Source organism: Lissotriton vulgaris, unplaced genomic scaffold, assembly GCF_964263255.1.
Source record: "Lissotriton vulgaris unplaced genomic scaffold, aLisVul1.2 SCAFFOLD_2381, whole genome shotgun sequence".
Classification (NCBI taxonomy): Eukaryota; Metazoa; Chordata; class Amphibia; order Caudata; family Salamandridae; genus Lissotriton; species Lissotriton vulgaris.
Genome location: NW_028244259.1, coordinates 326,895 through 344,163, shown reverse-complemented (window position 1 = coordinate 344,163; position 17,269 = coordinate 326,895). Strand labels below are relative to the sequence as shown.

Here is a 17,269-nt window from a genome sequence, read left to right as displayed (position 1 = left end):
AACACCACCACATTTAACCAGATTTTCACATCACGTCCTGACATCTCCCTGTAGCGAACACACCAACTTTTATTGAGGCCCCTTGACTGGTATGTAACTACTTTGACCTAAGTTGTGCCACAGAGAGTGCCTGAGACCGGAAACCCCTTCCAGCATCAGCCACGTCCGACAATAGCAAACCGCCTAGCACTAATATTTCCCCTTCAACTGAGATCCGGCCCATATTCTATGTCAGTCCACGGAGGCTCAGATTATGCTTCTCTTCACTTTACTGACATAAACAGCAGCCAATAAAAACTTTAAACTGGCATGACCCCGGAAGGACAACCCCCTCCAACAGTATGCACCAATCACTATCAAGTCCACTGTATAACTGTCCATGTTTATCAATACGACCTCCTCTTTCTTTGCTGCTGCAGCAGCGAGTTAAGTGCCCTTCTATATTACTTCTTTTCTTGGGGGTAATGTGTGTCGGGGCGGTGATTGTTGACGGCGCGCGCGCGCGCCCGTGATTTGTTGATACGGAGCGGGCCCTCGCTCGTGATTTGTTTGTTGGTGAATTTTGTAATTGTGCCTTATTTTGCAGGTCTTGACCCGCTGCATTGTTTGTGCCCGTGCGGGTGTTCTCGGTCTTCCGCACGCGAACCGCGGCATGCTGTGCGCTCGGTAGGGGGCGGTGGAGCAGGAGGAGGCAGACGCGAGACGCTCGCGCTCAGGAGGCAGTCGAGCCCGGCCCCCACACGCAACGCGCATGCGCGAAGAGCCGGCTTTAGTTTTCCTCGCATTACCGGCTCCTCACGCAGCGCGCGTTTGTAGACTGCATAAGTCCTGGCCTCATCAGAACGCTAAACGGAGCGTATCCGTATTAGAGCTCTGCTCTAGGGGAGCTTGGTGTGCACAAAGGGGTCTCCTTCCACCTCGATCTTAGCCTCACAGAGTGGTGATTTTTTTCGGACTACAGTGTGTGTGTGTGTATTTGAGGCACCCCTGGGCTGCTCCCCCCTGTTGAAGTTCCTCCACACCTCCCTGCTTTAGCGCTATGGCGTACTACGCCGAGGAGGATACCCAATGGGCAGAATATAATGAATACGTTGAGTATGAGCCACAGGAAGAGCAATTGGAGGAAAATTTGGTTGAGGCTCTGGATACCCATGTCCAAGGGTCGGTGAATAAGGCATTGATCAAGGCTCTCAAGCCTTTTACTCACACCCTTCAGAAATATGGCAAGAGGAAGTTTAAGTCAGCCCGGCAGAGTGATACCTCTCCTCAAGCCTCGGCCCAGGTGTTAGCACAGATGGCCAGGAATGTGATGAAGGATCATGGCTCAATGGTTATGGATACGTCTGGGGATTCGTCCCCGTCCCCACCTGTCACTTCTGATTCTGAGGTGGACTCGGTGATGTCCAGGAAGAGATCGAAGAAGGTGAAACACACCGCCTATAAGGCTGATGATAGTCAGGCGCCGAAGAATCTTCTGTTTGATCCAAACAACATTGTACACCCTAGGTCCACGGAATGGGTGCCGTGCCCCGAGGTGGCGCATTATGTGGGTAATAACCTGCGACAGGGTTTCGACAATAGTGTCAGGGCCACGCTCAGATCTGAATGTCCCAGGCCATCCTTGACAGGGAAGGTGGCAGATACGCCGGACTTGGACCCCACAATGGCGGCCTTTATGAGAAAGTTTGCGAAAGATCCGAAAAAGGGATTAGATAGGGCCTGGCGAGGGTGTCAGGACAAAATGTTGGACGTAGCTGGACCCCTCACAAAGATTCTGGACGCAGCTGTCAAGGCAAAGGATAGGAAGGTGCCACTGGATGTGTCAGAGATCCTTGAATGGGCACAACGTGCCATGTGCTTTCTAGGGAACGCAAATGTGGCCCTGTCTACGGAGCGGAGACGCTCCTTTCTTATGAGAATCGACTCCCAGCTGGCGGAAATGGCCCCTACCGAACCTGGTTCCCTCGCCAATGGTATGCTTTTTGGAGACAAATTTGTTAGAGAAATGGGCAAGTACGTTGCCACCTTCTCCGCGCTGGACCGGGCGCAATCAAATATCAAGAAGGTTTTCCACACTGGTGTTTTTGATAGGGCCGGACGCCCACGAGGTCGAGGGTCCGGCCGAGGTTATGCACAGACCTCACGTGGAGCAGATCAGAGAGGCAGAGGCAACAGACGCTCCAACTTCTACCCCTCCCGCGATAGAGGAGGCAGGGGCAAAGGACAGAGAGGACCCTATCGTGGCCAGCAGAACGGTTCTGGAGACAACTCCTACTCAGGTACGACTTTTGTGTCCGTCAGAGCATATGGTGGGAGGCAGACTGTCTCTTTTTCTCCACAGGTGGCGCACGCTCACGAGCGACCCTTGGGTGTTGCAGACAGTACGGGGATTTCACATAGAGTTCTATGCCTCCCCGAGCCAACGGCGGAGACCGAATGCCCTGCATTTTTCCCAGACAGAGCAGAGTTTCATCGACGCAGAGATATGCTCCTTACTCCAGAAGGGCGCGATTGTGGACGCCGTTCCACACGACCTGGGCTTCGTGAGCACTGTCTTCGTGGTCCCCAAAAAGGACCAGGGGTATCGGCTAGTGTTGAACCTCAGGGAATTCAACGGCTGGGTGGTGTATCGACACTTCAAAATGGAAGGTATACACCTGCTACGCGACATCCTCCTAGAGCAAGATTGGATGGTCCGCCTGGACTTAAAAGACGCCTACCTGGCGGTGTCCATTTACCCCCCTCACCGGCGTTTTCTACAGTTTCAGTGGCGCGACCAGTGGTTCGAGTTTTCGGCCATGCCCTTTGGGCTGTCGTCCGCCCCATGGTGTTTCACCAAGTTGATGAGACCCGTGGTACAGAACTTGAGGGAACGGGGCGTTCGCCTCATCATTTACCTCGACGACATACTGATTTTAGGTCGGTCGCCGGAGATGGTATCACTCCATCTGTCCTGGACGATTCAACTTCTTCAGGACTTGGGTTTCCTTCTGAATTTGCAGAAGTCCATCTTGCAACCTTCTCAGGTGATGGAATTCCTGGGTTTCCAGGTCGACTCTGTGAAAGCTCAACTACTCTTGCCCCTCAAGAAGAGAGTGGCTATCAGGAAGGAGTTGAGGAGAGCGCTTGCCTCTCCGACAATCTCCTTGAGGATTTTGGCACGTCTGGTCGGACTTCTAGCGTCATCTATCCAGGCGATATTTCCGGGCCCTTTACATTACAGGGCCTTGCAGCGTTTGAAGGCATTGCACTTGCGCAAAGGTCTGACTTACGCTCAACACGTTTCCCTTTCGCCAGAGGCTCGTACGGAGATGAACTGGTGGTTAGAGCATATGGATGCGTGGAATGGCAGAGCCATTTTCGCGGCCACCCCGGAGGTGGTGATAGAGTCGGATGCCAGCCGCTGGGGCTGGGGAGCCCGTTGCGGCTCGGTGGAGACGGGGGGGGGTCGATGGTCCAGCGACGAGCTGAATCTCCACATCAATTGCCTGGAACTTCTGGCGGGTTCCTTTGCGATTCGCACCCTGTCCCCTCAGAAAGTGTCATGCTGCATTCTCCTACGCATGGACAATGTGTCCGCGGTGCGATACATAAATCGCCTGGGAGGGACCAGGTCTCGCCTCCTAGCGGAGATAGCGAAGGATTTCTGGCACTATTGCCTGGCCCATCAAATTTCGGTGACGGCGGAATATATTCCGGGGTCTGCCAACGTGACGGCGGATTGGAACTCTCGATACTTGAGAGATGCGAGCGATTGGAGACTACACCCTCGAATCTTCGGGGCATTGAACCACAAATGGGGTCCGTGTGTGGTAGACCTTTTTGCCTCTCGGCTCAACAGGCAACTTCCCCAGTTTTACAGCTGGCGCCCGGATCCCTTGGCGATCAGCTCGGACGCCTTCCTTCAATCGTGGACGACAGGCATTCTGTATGCGTTTCCTCCTTTTATCATGATCCCGAGAGTTCTGGCTCAGGTTCGGAGGCAGAAAGCGGAATTGGTCTTGGTCTCACCGTGCTGGAAAGCACAAGCGTGGTTCCCGGTGGCAATGAGTCTCACCTGTGCAGCGCCAGTGCAAATTTCGACGTTCCCGGATCTTCTCACGGACCCGGTGGGTCTTCCCCACCCGCTGGTCCTTCAGAATCAGTTGTCCCTCATGGCGTGGAGACTTTCCGGCGACGTTGGCAAATGCCGGGAGTTTCAGAGGACACTCTCTTTTTCCTATCTCAGGCATGGGCACCTTCCACCCACAAGCGATATGAGTCAGCTTGGAGACGATGGGTTGGTTGGTGTAACGAACGGCAGGGGGATCCGATGGGATCCGATATTACTGTCATAGCGAATTTCTTATCGGAACTGGCGCGGTCTGGTCTGGCTTATCGAACAGTGAATAACTTCCGATCGGCGATCTCCGCGGGGCACCCGCATGTTGACGGTAAGCCCGTTGGGGAACACCCTTTGGTGTGCAGAGTAGTCAGGGGAGTCCGCTTAGTGAAGCCCCCTCAACCCAGGTATACTGAACTCTGGGACGTGTCAGTGGTCCTACGTTTTTTGGCGGCCTGGCCGGCTAATGAGGGTCTGTCTCGCAAACAGCTCTCAGCTAAACTTACACTTCTCCTCTGCCTGATCTCATGCAGGCGAGTGTCGGATATTCGGGCCTTGGATTTATCAGGTAGAGTATTCACTCCCACAGGAGTTTCTTTTACGATCTCTAGGCGTACAAAAACGCATACAAAATGTATTGCATATCCTGCATTTCCTCATCACAGTAAATTATGTGTGGTCAAATGTTTGAAGGTATATGAGGATTGTACTAGGGAATTTAGAACTGGTTTTGGTCAACTGTTGATTTCATTACAGAAACCTTTCCGCCCAGTCACCAGTGCAACTCTGGCCAGGTGGGTTACCTGGTTGTTGGGCCTGGCGGGTATTGATACCTCTAAGTTTGGGGCTCATTCTGTGAGAGGGGCTATGGCCTCAAAATCCTTTGGTGCCGGCTCTCGGCTTCAAGATATCATGACTGCGGCAGATTGGTCTTCTGATTCCACCTTTAAAGTGTTTTATCATAAGCCTATTGTGGATGTGGCCTCGGTGGTGGTGGATAAACTTTAAACTAGCATAATCTGAGCCTCCGTGGACTGACATAGAATGAAAAATTGTCTAGCAGACGCGACAAAGAATTTTCAATTCTATTAAGGACACGGAGGCGAGGATTATCCCACCCGGGCTTGCAGGATTGTATTTCATGCAATGTTGTACGGTTGATGAATTCTTGTACCCACCCGAATGATTGTTATTGGCTTGTTGTATATCCAAGTTTGGGAATGGCCATTACGACTTATGTTCTTGTTTCAGGTGATCAGCACAAGCAGACATGAGGTGAACAGTCTATGCTCTGGAAATCTGTGCCGTGGTGCAGGAGGTGCCTTCCTCGACGATGGATGCGATGGTTGCCACGTTGGCCTCCGGTCTTGTTGGACTGATGATGTGTCGCAAAGAAAGAGGAGGTCGTATTGATAAACATGGACAGTTATACAGTGGACTTGATAGTGATTGGTGCATACTGTTGGAGGGGGTTGTCCTTCCGGGGTCATGCCAGTTTAAAGTTTTTATTGGCTGCTGTTTATGTCAGTAAAGTGAAGAGAAGCATAATCCTCGCCTCCGTGTCCTTAATAGAATTGAAAATTCTTTGTCGCGTCTGCTAGACAATTTTTCATTCCACCCTCTGATTTTGCAAGTGCAGAGTCAAACTAGCATCACAAGAAGTAATTCATGCCCTACTACCAGGACATTTAGGACTGAAAGATACGTTCAAAGAATTTATAGAACTGGCTGTGAAAAATCACAAAAGCAGCACCTAGGCATCATTTAGAATATCAAATCAGCAGATATAATGAGTCATTTCGAGACATCTGTACTGGGCTGGATCTGTCCGATAAGTCTGATTATCTCCACTGAGTAGAAACATGTTTAAGACTGAAGTAGTCACATTTCAATATACTCCTTAACCTGGACGCGCGCCTGCAAGGCAGAAGCTCTGTTTGTTGGCATTTTGTCAAAAGTATTGACACGGTTATAATTTAGATTCGCCTAAATTCAACTCGGTTTTATCTTGCTGAATTTGCACTGTACTTGCACTATTTGAATTTGTACAGCCTATATTGATACAATCTCTTTTAAAATTTCTCTAATCTGAATCTGACCTTCCCTCTGTTGTTTCTTGGCTCGGTCGTTCCTCCCGGGTCAACCACGGGTCACGTACCGCTTGAGTGGGGGGAGGAATAGGCCACTTGGGGTTCGAGGAGGTTAGCGGTCTAGTGGCCTCTTTCCCCCTACATAAAAACAGAATGCCCTGCTCGATGCTCAGCGGAGGCGCGCCTGCAAGGCAGAAGCTCTGTTTGTTGGCATGTTGTCAAAAGTATAGACTCTGTACTTCTATAATTTAGAATCGCCTAAATTCAACTCTGTTTTATCTTGCTGAATTTGCACTGTACTTGCACTATTTGAATTTTCACAGCCTATATTAGCACAATCTCTTTTAAAATTGCTCCTACCTGAATCTGTTGTTTCTTGGCTCGGTCGCCCTTCCCCGGTCCACCGTGGGTCACGTCCGCTTGAGTGGAGGGAGAAATAGGAGACTTCCGGTCCAAGGAGGTTAGCGGTCTAGTGGCCACTTTCCCCCTACAGAAAAACCAGATGCCCTGCTCGGCACGCAGCAGACGCGTGCAGCAGGCACGCCGGCGGCGCGCCAAAGGCAAGCCCGTCTGCGCCTGTCAGTGCCAGATACGCGGCCAGGGCCAGAAATGCTGCCGGTTCCAGATCAGATCGTTCTTTTTACACTAGAAAAGAACTTGTAGCACTTAAGCCAATATCTGCCAACCCCCCACGCTTACAGAAAACATAAAAGGCCCCTTCTCCTGCCTTGCATGTAAACATACCTGCAACTATGTGGCTGGAGAGATTGAGCTTGACAAGGGAAAAATTCAACCTAAACAGCTATGCTGTGGCCTTATAAAACGCTAGATCTCCAGCGAATAATGCCGTACATATTCAAGATATGCTGATCGATTGGAATTTTGATTGTCTTTTTGTCACGGAAACATGGCTAACGGAATGTTCCAATCCAGATATAGCACAAGCCCTTCCCCATGGTTATACTATTTTCAGATTAGATAGAAATGGGCAAAAAGGAGGTGGTATAGCCATAATATACAAGGACCACTTGAAGGGCACCATCTCCAAAAACTAATTTTTAGAGTAGGTACAAAGGAAAGTCCTTTGTTGAGAACCTCAATCTCTATTGTACAGAGTAGATTACATAACTTAACGTAAGTATTTGTAAAGCGCACGTTCACCCTTAGGCCTCTTGGCGCTGAATAACAGATGTTATGGTTACCCAACCGAATGGTACTCAATTTATCGACGTCAGAAGGCTGTAAGGCTGAATGGACCCACTGGGATTTAAACCTGTGACCATGAGGTTGAATACAGGACCCATACAGTGGTCAACTAAGCCACCAGATTCGGCTAGTCAGATAATCAGATGGTCAGAAAGATTGAATACTGGAATAGTATCAAATAATTTGCACTATTGTATTAGCAGTAGGAAGACACTTTAATGTGGATTGGACAAAGCTTCTATTCATATGTGCATTACAGCTTCACGAGTATGCACAATCTTTTTGTCAGTGCAACATATAGAGCCACGTCTTCGGGTTTGAGTTGCACAGTGAGTTAATACAGCTCACAAACTGGGGCACTTTATATCTGTGCATAAACCGAGTAAGGCTCTTCTCTACATTTTTAAACAGACCCCCAGGATATCGCAGCAAGGATTTGCAAATTTTGTGGCACTAAAATGGAAATTTTCTAGCATTATTGCGGCACTTTATTTTACTTGTAATCATTCCTTTTTAGCCTTAAATCAAAGGAAACTGTTTTAGCAAAGTATTTCACTTTGAAATAGGCATATTAAAAGTGTCAGAGTGTTTGTCTGAGAATAATATATATTTTATTTTACAATTTACATAAGATTCAGCGGCAAAATGAAAGGCTTAAGAAGTATCTTTAAAGGGGACCCCCTTCCCCAAACCTTATTAGGCTCTGGAGAGCCCATCCACCCCAAGGCAGTTTTTTTTTGTTTAAAAGGAATGGGGCTGCGTGCCCTCCCTCCCTCCCTCCCCAAGCCTTATTTCGCCCTGGGAAATCCATGCCCTAGGGACTTTATTTTCCTTTTTCATTAAAGGGGAGGGATGCTGTGTGGTCTGCTGGAACCCATCCACCAGAGCAACAACTTAAAATAAAGGGAAGGGACAGGCAGCGCAGCCACCCTCCCCAAGCCCTGTTACATCTTGTGGACTTCAGGGCCAGTGCTACAATTAAAGTGGAGTGATGAGAGGAGGGGGGGGGGGGGGCGGTCAAGGCCCTCCTTTCAAAGCCTTTTCCGGCTCCAGGACTCCATTTCTGGGGGCACGCACTAGTAAAGGTTGCTGCCCACCCAGGGCACCTACCATATACTCGTTGGGGGCCCTGCGGAGAGCTGAAGGCCCAGCGGCCACAGCTGGCTCCCCACATGCAGCGGGGGAGGACAGTGCTCTCGTCCACAGGGAGCAGCTACAAATGCTGCTTCCTCCGGGCGGGAGCAATATTTTGATCTGTCCCTGCCTGCATCAGTGTGGGCAGGAAAAGATAAAAAAAAGTCTGCTACCAGCTGGTTGGAGCATTTTTAAATCTCCTGTTGGCTGGGAACAGACTGCGTGTTTGCTCTCGCTTGGTAGGAGATTCAGAAATGCTCTGCCAAGTAGGAGCTACCAGATTTCACTGCTTGCGCCGGTGAGGTCAGGAAAACCACTGTCTGGGGGTAGGGTCTCCAGGAAAAGGCATGTGTATGGGCCCCAGGGGGATGGGGTCACGGGGCCATTAACGGCTCAGGGAGGAGGGCAAGCGGACCTCAACCAATTTCAGTCCTGGAGGTGGCCCCCAGAGCCTTTAGAGGATAGTGGAGGAGGGGGCACTCAGGCCCCATCGCCATATACACCAATTTCAGCCCCAGGGGTGGGCTCCCTGAGGCCAGTCATAGCTCGGGAGGGGGGCCACACAGCACTGACAGTTCATATTATTTTTACTTCAGGACAGTTGACTAAGTCTCCGAGTCATGTAACTGTTGCCAGCAAAATGTTTCTGATGTTGCTGGCAACCAATCAGATCGCTCGAGACAAGCCAATGGAATTAAAGCTCACTGGGCCAATCAGAAGGCTCTATTTAATTGCCTCTCACAGACCCAACCGTCCAGATATACAATTATTTTGTAACCTTAATTTCTTAAAAACTACTGGACGGATTTACACAAATCAAAAAAAACACTATCTGCGGACCAAGATGTAGCTTCCCGCCAAATGGTCTAACTCCGTTAAGCAGTTCTTGCTGTAGCCTTCTTAAGAAAGTCAATGGAAAATGCATTGTGATTTTCCATTTTGGGATCCCCCATCCTTTTTACTCAGCCCCACTTAGCAGATCACTCCAAACCTTTCCATGCACAAACTAATCAAATAGTAGTACCTTCTTGGAAAATTGTCAAATGGGGCCAAAGACATTAGTAAAATGAAAAAACGTGTTTCCTATGGAACAGCTGCCTTACTATAACTGTCAACCACACACACACACACGTGTTAAGCCGACATTAATAGTCAAATAAAAGGTTAGAAGTTTGGCGTGGGGGGGGGGGGCATGAAAAATTTCCCACAGACCACTAAATCCACGTCTGGAGGAAAGTAAATACGATCTTCCTACTATTCCTAAAACATTAGGAATAGTCAGAATAATTACTTATTAACAATTAAGAAATAGAGGAGTGTGTTTAGGCAGGGGAAAAAAGTGACGCTATTTCAGATTGGTCTTCTGTAACTAAAATTAAGGAGAAGTAAGTGAAGGGTTTAAGGGCTTATTAGGGACAATTTGTAATACATACAGGACATGGGGGGAGTTGGGACAAGGATTGGTTGGGTGAAAAAAAAAAAGAGAGAGAGGGGTACGATAGATCAAAGGAGAATGAAGCCCAAGGAAAGGGGTGCAACGTGCATGGAAAGGTAATGGACGGGATGTACATGAGAGGGCCTGGGGAAGCTAGGGGGGGTGGTCTCCCCTTAAGAAATAAATACAAATTTGGAAGAATGTTGTGGATAGTGTTAGGGATGAGAGAACAAGGGGCCAGCCATGCCCATTAACAAGCAATGGTGGAAAGCCCCACAGGGTATTTTACATACAGTCAAGCAGTCTGAAAGATAGTGTCTTACTGTATTAATCCAAGTTGGCAAGATATCTTGCACACAACGGACACTGGGTGGCTCAAGCATCTGGCAGGTAAAGCAAGTCGCGGTATCCATTATCTAGCATAATTAATAAACTACCCAAAAAAGAAGGTTCGTAGCATTGAAAGGCGAGGTCGAGTGTCGGTGGAAAGAGCGGCACAGCGATGGGAGACAGCCTCTGTCTTAACTGCGTGATTACAGTGGGCTGAGAGTCCCCACCTACCCACCCATAGCCGCGAGCTGAAATTGTCTAACTGGTGAGAAGCATCTGTGGGTGAGGGTTGCTTGGAGCAACACGCATGTGCGCTCCACCCAGTGCCTCACACTCTATTGCTGTGGAAAATGCATGGAGGGAGTTGTGAGGCAGCGTTGGCTGCCCTGAAAAGACCGGAATCGTAGTGTGTGCACAGAATAAAAGCCTAACAAAAGCAAGACGCGGGACCCTATGCTTAAGGCGTCCCGCATTGCAAACATAAATATATATATATATTTGTTAAATTAACCCGCATTGTAAAAAGAAGATGCGCTGGCGCTATTACGGATGTGCCGCACTATAAGATAATAAAAACATACAATGTTAAAAGAAACAGTACGTTGTGCGATCTAAACACATATATATTTTTTGCTAAATTAACCCGCATTTAAAGCACATCGTGCATGCTTCTGCAGCTTTAACAAGAAACCTGGTAGGAAAGAAGGAGTGAGGAAGAAGGCAAAGATTGGTGGTGAAAGTCCGGAGGGAAAGAAGTAGAGAGAAACGAAAGTAACAGGGTTAATCTTATAAAACACGTTCTCGGCATTGCTGGGGGGGGTGGGGGGGGCGGGGGAGCAGCAGCCTTTGATGTCTGATGGTGTGAGACACAAATGTTGGTGTGCGAGGCTTCCTTTCAAGTCGTCGGGTGGGGGGGGCGGGGACCAAGGGAGCAAGCGAGTGGGAGGGAAAGAGCATATGGGGTGTGAGTGAGGCCAAGCGCGCGCTGGCGAAGCGTCACGCTTCAGTAGACAACATGCATTGGGAGGAATCAGCTTGTTCAAGAGTGTTGTTTCCCCTACAATAGTTCAGAGCTATAAATAGCTCGACCTAAAAAGGAAAAGGTGGCTGCATTTTCATGGTAATATGCATTCTACAGGTTGGATTTGATGAACTGGAGAGTAGGATATTAAATTGGAACTAGCCACCTGCTATTAACATCTTATCAAACCAACTGTACTACTCATGCACAGAAGGCTACCACCAAGGATGGGTTACTTGGGCCACACATTATATCTCACTGACAAAGACGAGGAAATAAGGATGCATCCCTCTTCTCTGAATACCCTCATGGATTGCCAAAAAGTCAAAAGACCAGACAGACCAGTGGTTTTAACAGCCACCCAGAAGTTATAAAGCACGGTACAACAAGACACACACTGCCCTGGTCTGAAATCCAGGTTATTACGGCGTAGTGAAATACAATTTACCCAGGAGCGCTACAATTTTTTTTTAAGACATCAATGTCTCTATAAGACCTTTCAGTTTGACATTTGAAGGCTAAAGCATTGAATTTATAGTATACAAATAATATACTTTTGGGACAATCTGCAACATCAACAAGCGAGGATAGTGTGTTTGCTATAATAAACATATATACCCTTGCTCGTTGGATCTGTACCCTTTCATTCTGTATTACTACATCCGGTTACATGGTGTGCTAAACGCACTAAAATGGGATTTACTGTGCTCCTTGTGCAATGAAATAAGCCTCTCACCCCACGTCAGACACTAATTAGAAATACATCATTAAATAACATTGTATGGCTTCCAGATGAGTGTGCCACATTAGCAATGAAAGTTCCTTAATAATAGAGTCAATTTCTATAGCACATATAAGCAAACATGGGTCACGAAATGTCAGCACTTGCGCATGAAGTCAAAAATAAAACAAGTCAACTTGACGTACAAAAAATCTCCCAAGTTGTCAGGGAAACAGATCCATTTAAAATGGTAAAGGCACTCCGTATCTGAAGCTAGGTGAGCACTGCATGCCACACTGTTTGAAGGGAATGAGTAAGTGCTGCTAGCCACAATTAATGAAGGGTACAGCGGACGCTCTTATTCGATGGTCGAGCAGCCATGCATGTAACAAAAGAATATACCTTGTTCTATACAAAGCATAGGGATATTTTACTGGTTTGCGGTTTGTGAAAAATGCAAACTACCTTTAGAATACCACTGTACCAGTCAATAAGCAGTATATTCACAGCTGCAAACACCTGCAGGCTACAAAATTTGTATAAAATCACTGAGTTGGTGGACAATCAGTGGAAAAAACAGCCTGCATTTCATACAACTATGCACAAAGAACCATATTCTCAAGCATTCTTGTTTTTGCGACATGCAAATAAATTACATACAGCTCTGCAGTGCATATACCCAAGATATGCCAGATGTACAAACACCCATTCACAAACCAGGAGGTGCTCACTGAGAACTCTCTTGTGAATGTATGAGTACATTGTGATGCAACCTAAATCTTAATAAGTTGCACCATAAAGCGGACAGTCGTGGAGGAAGAAGTTGCCACTAAATGGGCTGCCTAGTGAATAATGGACGTTATAAAGTTAGGTCGCACTTTGTGACTCCTTGTGATTGGCTTTGAATGCAGAGAGGGGGCCTGCAAGGGACAGCAGGCCACCATACCTAGAAACATTTTTAGGTTTGGCGTTGGATTAGAGCTTTAGATGTTACTAATAATATTTGTATAATTTATGTACACATATGGGCTTTCAGTCAGCCCTCTTCATCCACTGGAGTCACTCTTATTTTTCTTCCACCCACTACACTATACGGCATAAGGCAGTAGGACAGCCCACTTCAGCCACTGGATAACTTCACTGAGACTGACAGCATTTTGCATTTTCGCAAGAGGTACATCAACACAAAACATAGTTCCTTTCAGTGGTATTACAGAGTGGAACAGAATATAACCGCGCAGGACCCTCCCTATAGTTATGGTCCGTAGAGGACAGAAATATGTACACAGTGCTACCACAGACAGCAAACCTGCTGCTGGGAACTGCTAATGAGTCAACTGCATAAGCAAATGACTGCTACAAATTATGGCTAATGTCTGGAGCACAGAGACATGGGAAATAAATGTAGGCATGAACAGTATAATACTACAAGAATACATTTATTCATAATGTTAGTAAAAGTCATCAATATTTGCCAGTGTCACAGTTGCATTTGAAGTTTTAACATTCAGTAATACATAAAAACATGGGCCTTCAAGGTTGCCATTTGTCCACAAGAAATAATCAGTGTAGATGGGATAGTACGTTTGGATGAAAACAGCACAGCCAACACGTGTTTCATCTGAAAAGACTTCTTCAGGGCCATTGGTGTGTAGCAACAATGTTTGCTAGCACATGGAATGTTAGGTCAATGTAGGAGAAGTACATGAAAAAAAAATGTTTAAAAACTCTGCAAGAACACTGGTATTGTGTGTTGGACCGGTCAAGGGTATAGGGCGTCCCAAATGTACATAAAAAGGTATACGAGGATGGATCAAGAAGTAAGCAAATGTTGAAAAAGTAAGTGGTGGAGAAACTAAAGTAGGATGGAGCTCAAACAATCCAAGGTAAAGAATGTCACCATAATGGACAGTAATAGAAAATTACAAAGCCGCCCCATTGATAAGTGGAGTCCTCGTGCCAAGTTCGCTGGTGATGCTTAAGTTCACGTGCAGTCCATGAGACCCCAGGGAGAGACAATGGGCCCAATAATGATGTCGGGTGGACTACCACCGACAGGCCATTGGCGGCGGTGTGTCAGACGTCTGAGGCTGCGGTCTGACCACCACATAATGATGCGGTCAATTGGAGCGCAGTGGGCGATGGTACCGACCGATGCCACCGACAAGCCCAAGGAGCCCATCTGAGCGTATGTAGGATCATAATCCCTACAATGGCAGCAGTGCCTGCAGAGGCACCGACATAGGGATTTTGATGTCCCTTTTCCCTCTGCCTTTACATGGCGGTTCGACTGTCGTGTAAAGGCAGACGGAATGGGACTTTAGTAGCCCCTAGCAGGGCCCCGTCCCCTGTGGCCTCCGCTATGGGCCCAGGGGGGTAAATGTGGTGCCGCCCCCAATACATCTATGCACTGTGTGCTCGGCACCACATAGTGCCAGGCACACGGTGTATGGACGTTTGAGAACTAGGCTTTTCCACTGCAGCTTATGCCGAGGCCCTTTTGCTGCGGCCCTTTTCTAGGACCACAGCACATGCCACAGTGGGAAAGAGAAGTTTTCCGACCACCTGTACTGCAGTCGCACTGTAATCTGGCAGGTGGAACTACTAATAAATAGTCTTTTGGACACCTGCCCGAGGCGATGGCAGTCTGATGCACATCCGACCGCCATCGTGATGAGGCCCAATGTGTGCTTTCAGATATCCAAAGATATTTTTGCCTTAAGACAATTTTTTGCCCCACCCCCAACAAAACCGTTTTGCAAAACCATGACAAAATAAAAAAGCCAAAACACTGGCCCAGACCGATTAAGCTTTGCCAATGTTTGCTGTTTTTTTTAAAGCAGACAGTTGCCTTTAAAATGGACATGAACTACTTCCAGACAGATAAAAAAAATCCTGGCTGGAAAATATATTGGAGGAGCAGGCAATGGCCTGGACCGATTCCTTCCAGCACCCCTTAGGCCGGCTGACAATCCTCAAGGGGGAAGGGGGCCCATAAAGACAACAGCTTCCTTTTTGGAAATCATTTTCCACCCCAATTAGGCAGTCAGTGACTGATCAGTGATTCGTGGCCATAACCACGGTCTCAAACTTCGGATACTTCCAGTGGTGACTACATTTAGGAAGTGGGACACCTCTTTCACTTCTCTTCCTACTTGTGATTTGGGGAGAATAGGAAAATCCAATTTGGAGCCAGATTGATTTACAAACTACAAATCGCAAGGTTTGCAACAGCAAAATGACCCTGTACACCTGGTCCAAAAATCATTTGAAAAGGAGTTAATATTGTACCACCTCTTGCAAAGTTTTCAGTTTTAGGCCAGATCTTACTGGTGCTTTAATAACATTCAAACAACTAATAATGTAGATATGTCGAACCTGGGTAAGAATGAAATGCTCAAAGACTCATGCCAAGGAATTTCCAAATACCCTTGCTGTGTGCTCCCCTGCCCCTGTATTGTGATGCAATCTTAAAGAGTGCAGAAAAATAAATTTCATTCGACAGGAAAATGCGATGCCCTCGAGACCCCATCACTCCCGTTTCCCCCATCTGTCTGCAGCAAGCACTACCACAACCCTTCTTCAAATCCACAAGTGTATAACTATAAATGGGTCATCACAATATTACAATACCAAATCCAAATTGTAATTCACACTCCCAGCTGATTTCCTGGTACCCAGCGTTCTCAGGGCCAGGCGTACGCACTCTAACGCACCACACAGGCATTGCATCTCACCCTTTGGAACTATGGGCTTTGCCAATGCAGATTGCTAAAACTGAGGAGTATGGGCAAAAAGCACAAAAAAGTAGGGGATGGAGAGGGCAACGGAACAGCGGGTGGGGGAGTAGCTGGGGGCAGTAGGGTGAAAGGAGCAGGTGAACGACAGAGCAATAAAGGGACCGGAGAGAAGGGCACCGGGGCGAGAGCAATGCGGAGTGCCAGAGACTTTGGGGTAGAAGCACATAATAGAGAGTGAAGCACACAAGGGAGTGAGAAACACAGGACTGATATTTGGTCTGGAGAGGAATATGAGGGAGAGAGCTGGAAAACACATGCACCTCGGTGAAGTGCCTAATGAACAAGAATTTGCTAACTTTCCTCTGTCCTCATTGCACAGTACTACAGAAAGGAGAACAAAAAAAAGTAGGTGTCTAGAAAACCTGCAATGTGTGCTGCAAGACACTGTCACGACGGCCTGTCCCTGCCGTGGTGTCGGCGAGAAAATATACTGGCCTCATTTCGGGGCAGTCAGAGTGCCTGCTACTCCAATTAAAAGTCCCCATAAGACTCTTACGTCATGAAAGCATCCGTATTATACCAGAAGCCTTAAATTTACAACATCGGTGAATTCTGGAATTAGCAGTGTTAATTTAGCTCAATTAAAACCAGCTGATTTTTACACCAGAAAACAATGATATGTAAAAGTCATGGGGTGGAAAAGGTGCGCACTCGTGAGATGAAGTCATTTGGTAGCCTCTCCCTACATGCCGCTCTCTATAGGTGACTGTCCCTTTTACTTGTTGGGACGGTAAGCTTACATCTATTGCTTTTAATGTGGCGGAACCAGTTACTATACTGTCCGGATACTATGCCAGCTTCTCTTTACGTTTATTCCCTTCTGGAGCTTCTTCTGCAATGGAGCATTTCTCCACAAGCTTTAGTACAACTGCGCTTTTCCTCAATGTTCTTGCATGTCCTATCTACTGTTCCCTGTATCAGATCCCATTTCTTTTGCATCCCCGAACTTTGGTAGAATCTTACCTTGCGTAAAGCGCTAAAGAAATAAGCAATAAAATGCAACATTCCTACTTGTAACGGGATGCGGCTGTGTGCTCATGCATGAAGCTGTGAGTATTCCTCTACGCGCCTGCATGTAGGGGTCTGTTCCTCCATGTGAATTTCTCTATAATTCCTCTTTGCGCTGTTCCTTAGTGTACCGGTTTGTAGATCACTGTGTGCAGTAGAGGCACTTGCTAGTGCACGTACTGGTTTTGTAACGCCGTGCCACTGTTCTACAAAGGTGGGGGGCATAGGAGTGGCAGATCTGCATGCTCCAATCACATTGGCACACAATGCAACCTTCAGAAACCCAACTAAGAACTGTAGGTAAATTGGGAACTAAATAATTATGCTCACTAGGGCTGCAGGGATGTATGACGTTACAACGCATACTTTTACCACGCATACCATTACAACGCGGTATTTACAACGCATACCGTTACAACGCA

At 47.4% G+C, this 17,269-nt stretch overlaps 1 protein-coding gene across 1 annotated transcript; it reads left to right on the top strand.

The window, feature by feature from the left end:
• Positions 1 to 991: 991 nt before the first annotated feature.
• LOC147668118 (uncharacterized) lies at positions 992 to 17,005 on the top strand. The gene is made up of 2 exons (XM_086948770.1): positions 992 to 2,279; positions 16,974 to 17,005. The coding sequence occupies exons 1-2, from the start codon at positions 1,040 to 1,042 to the stop codon at positions 17,003 to 17,005; spliced, it is 1,272 nt and encodes a 423-aa protein (XP_086804896.1). The 5' UTR covers positions 992 to 1,039.
• The last annotated feature ends 264 nt before the right edge of the window (positions 17,006 to 17,269 follow it).

Bases quoted from the DNA above. Each gene is read 5' to 3' on its own strand.
- LOC147668118 (XM_086948770.1), top strand. From the start codon at position 1,040: ATGGCGTACTACGCCGAGGAGGATACCCAATGGGCAGAATATAATGAA. The intron at 2,280-16,973 runs GTACGACTTTTG...GCTGTTCCTTAG, and splicing joins TGGAGACAACTCCTACTCAG to TGTACCGGTTTGTAGATCAC.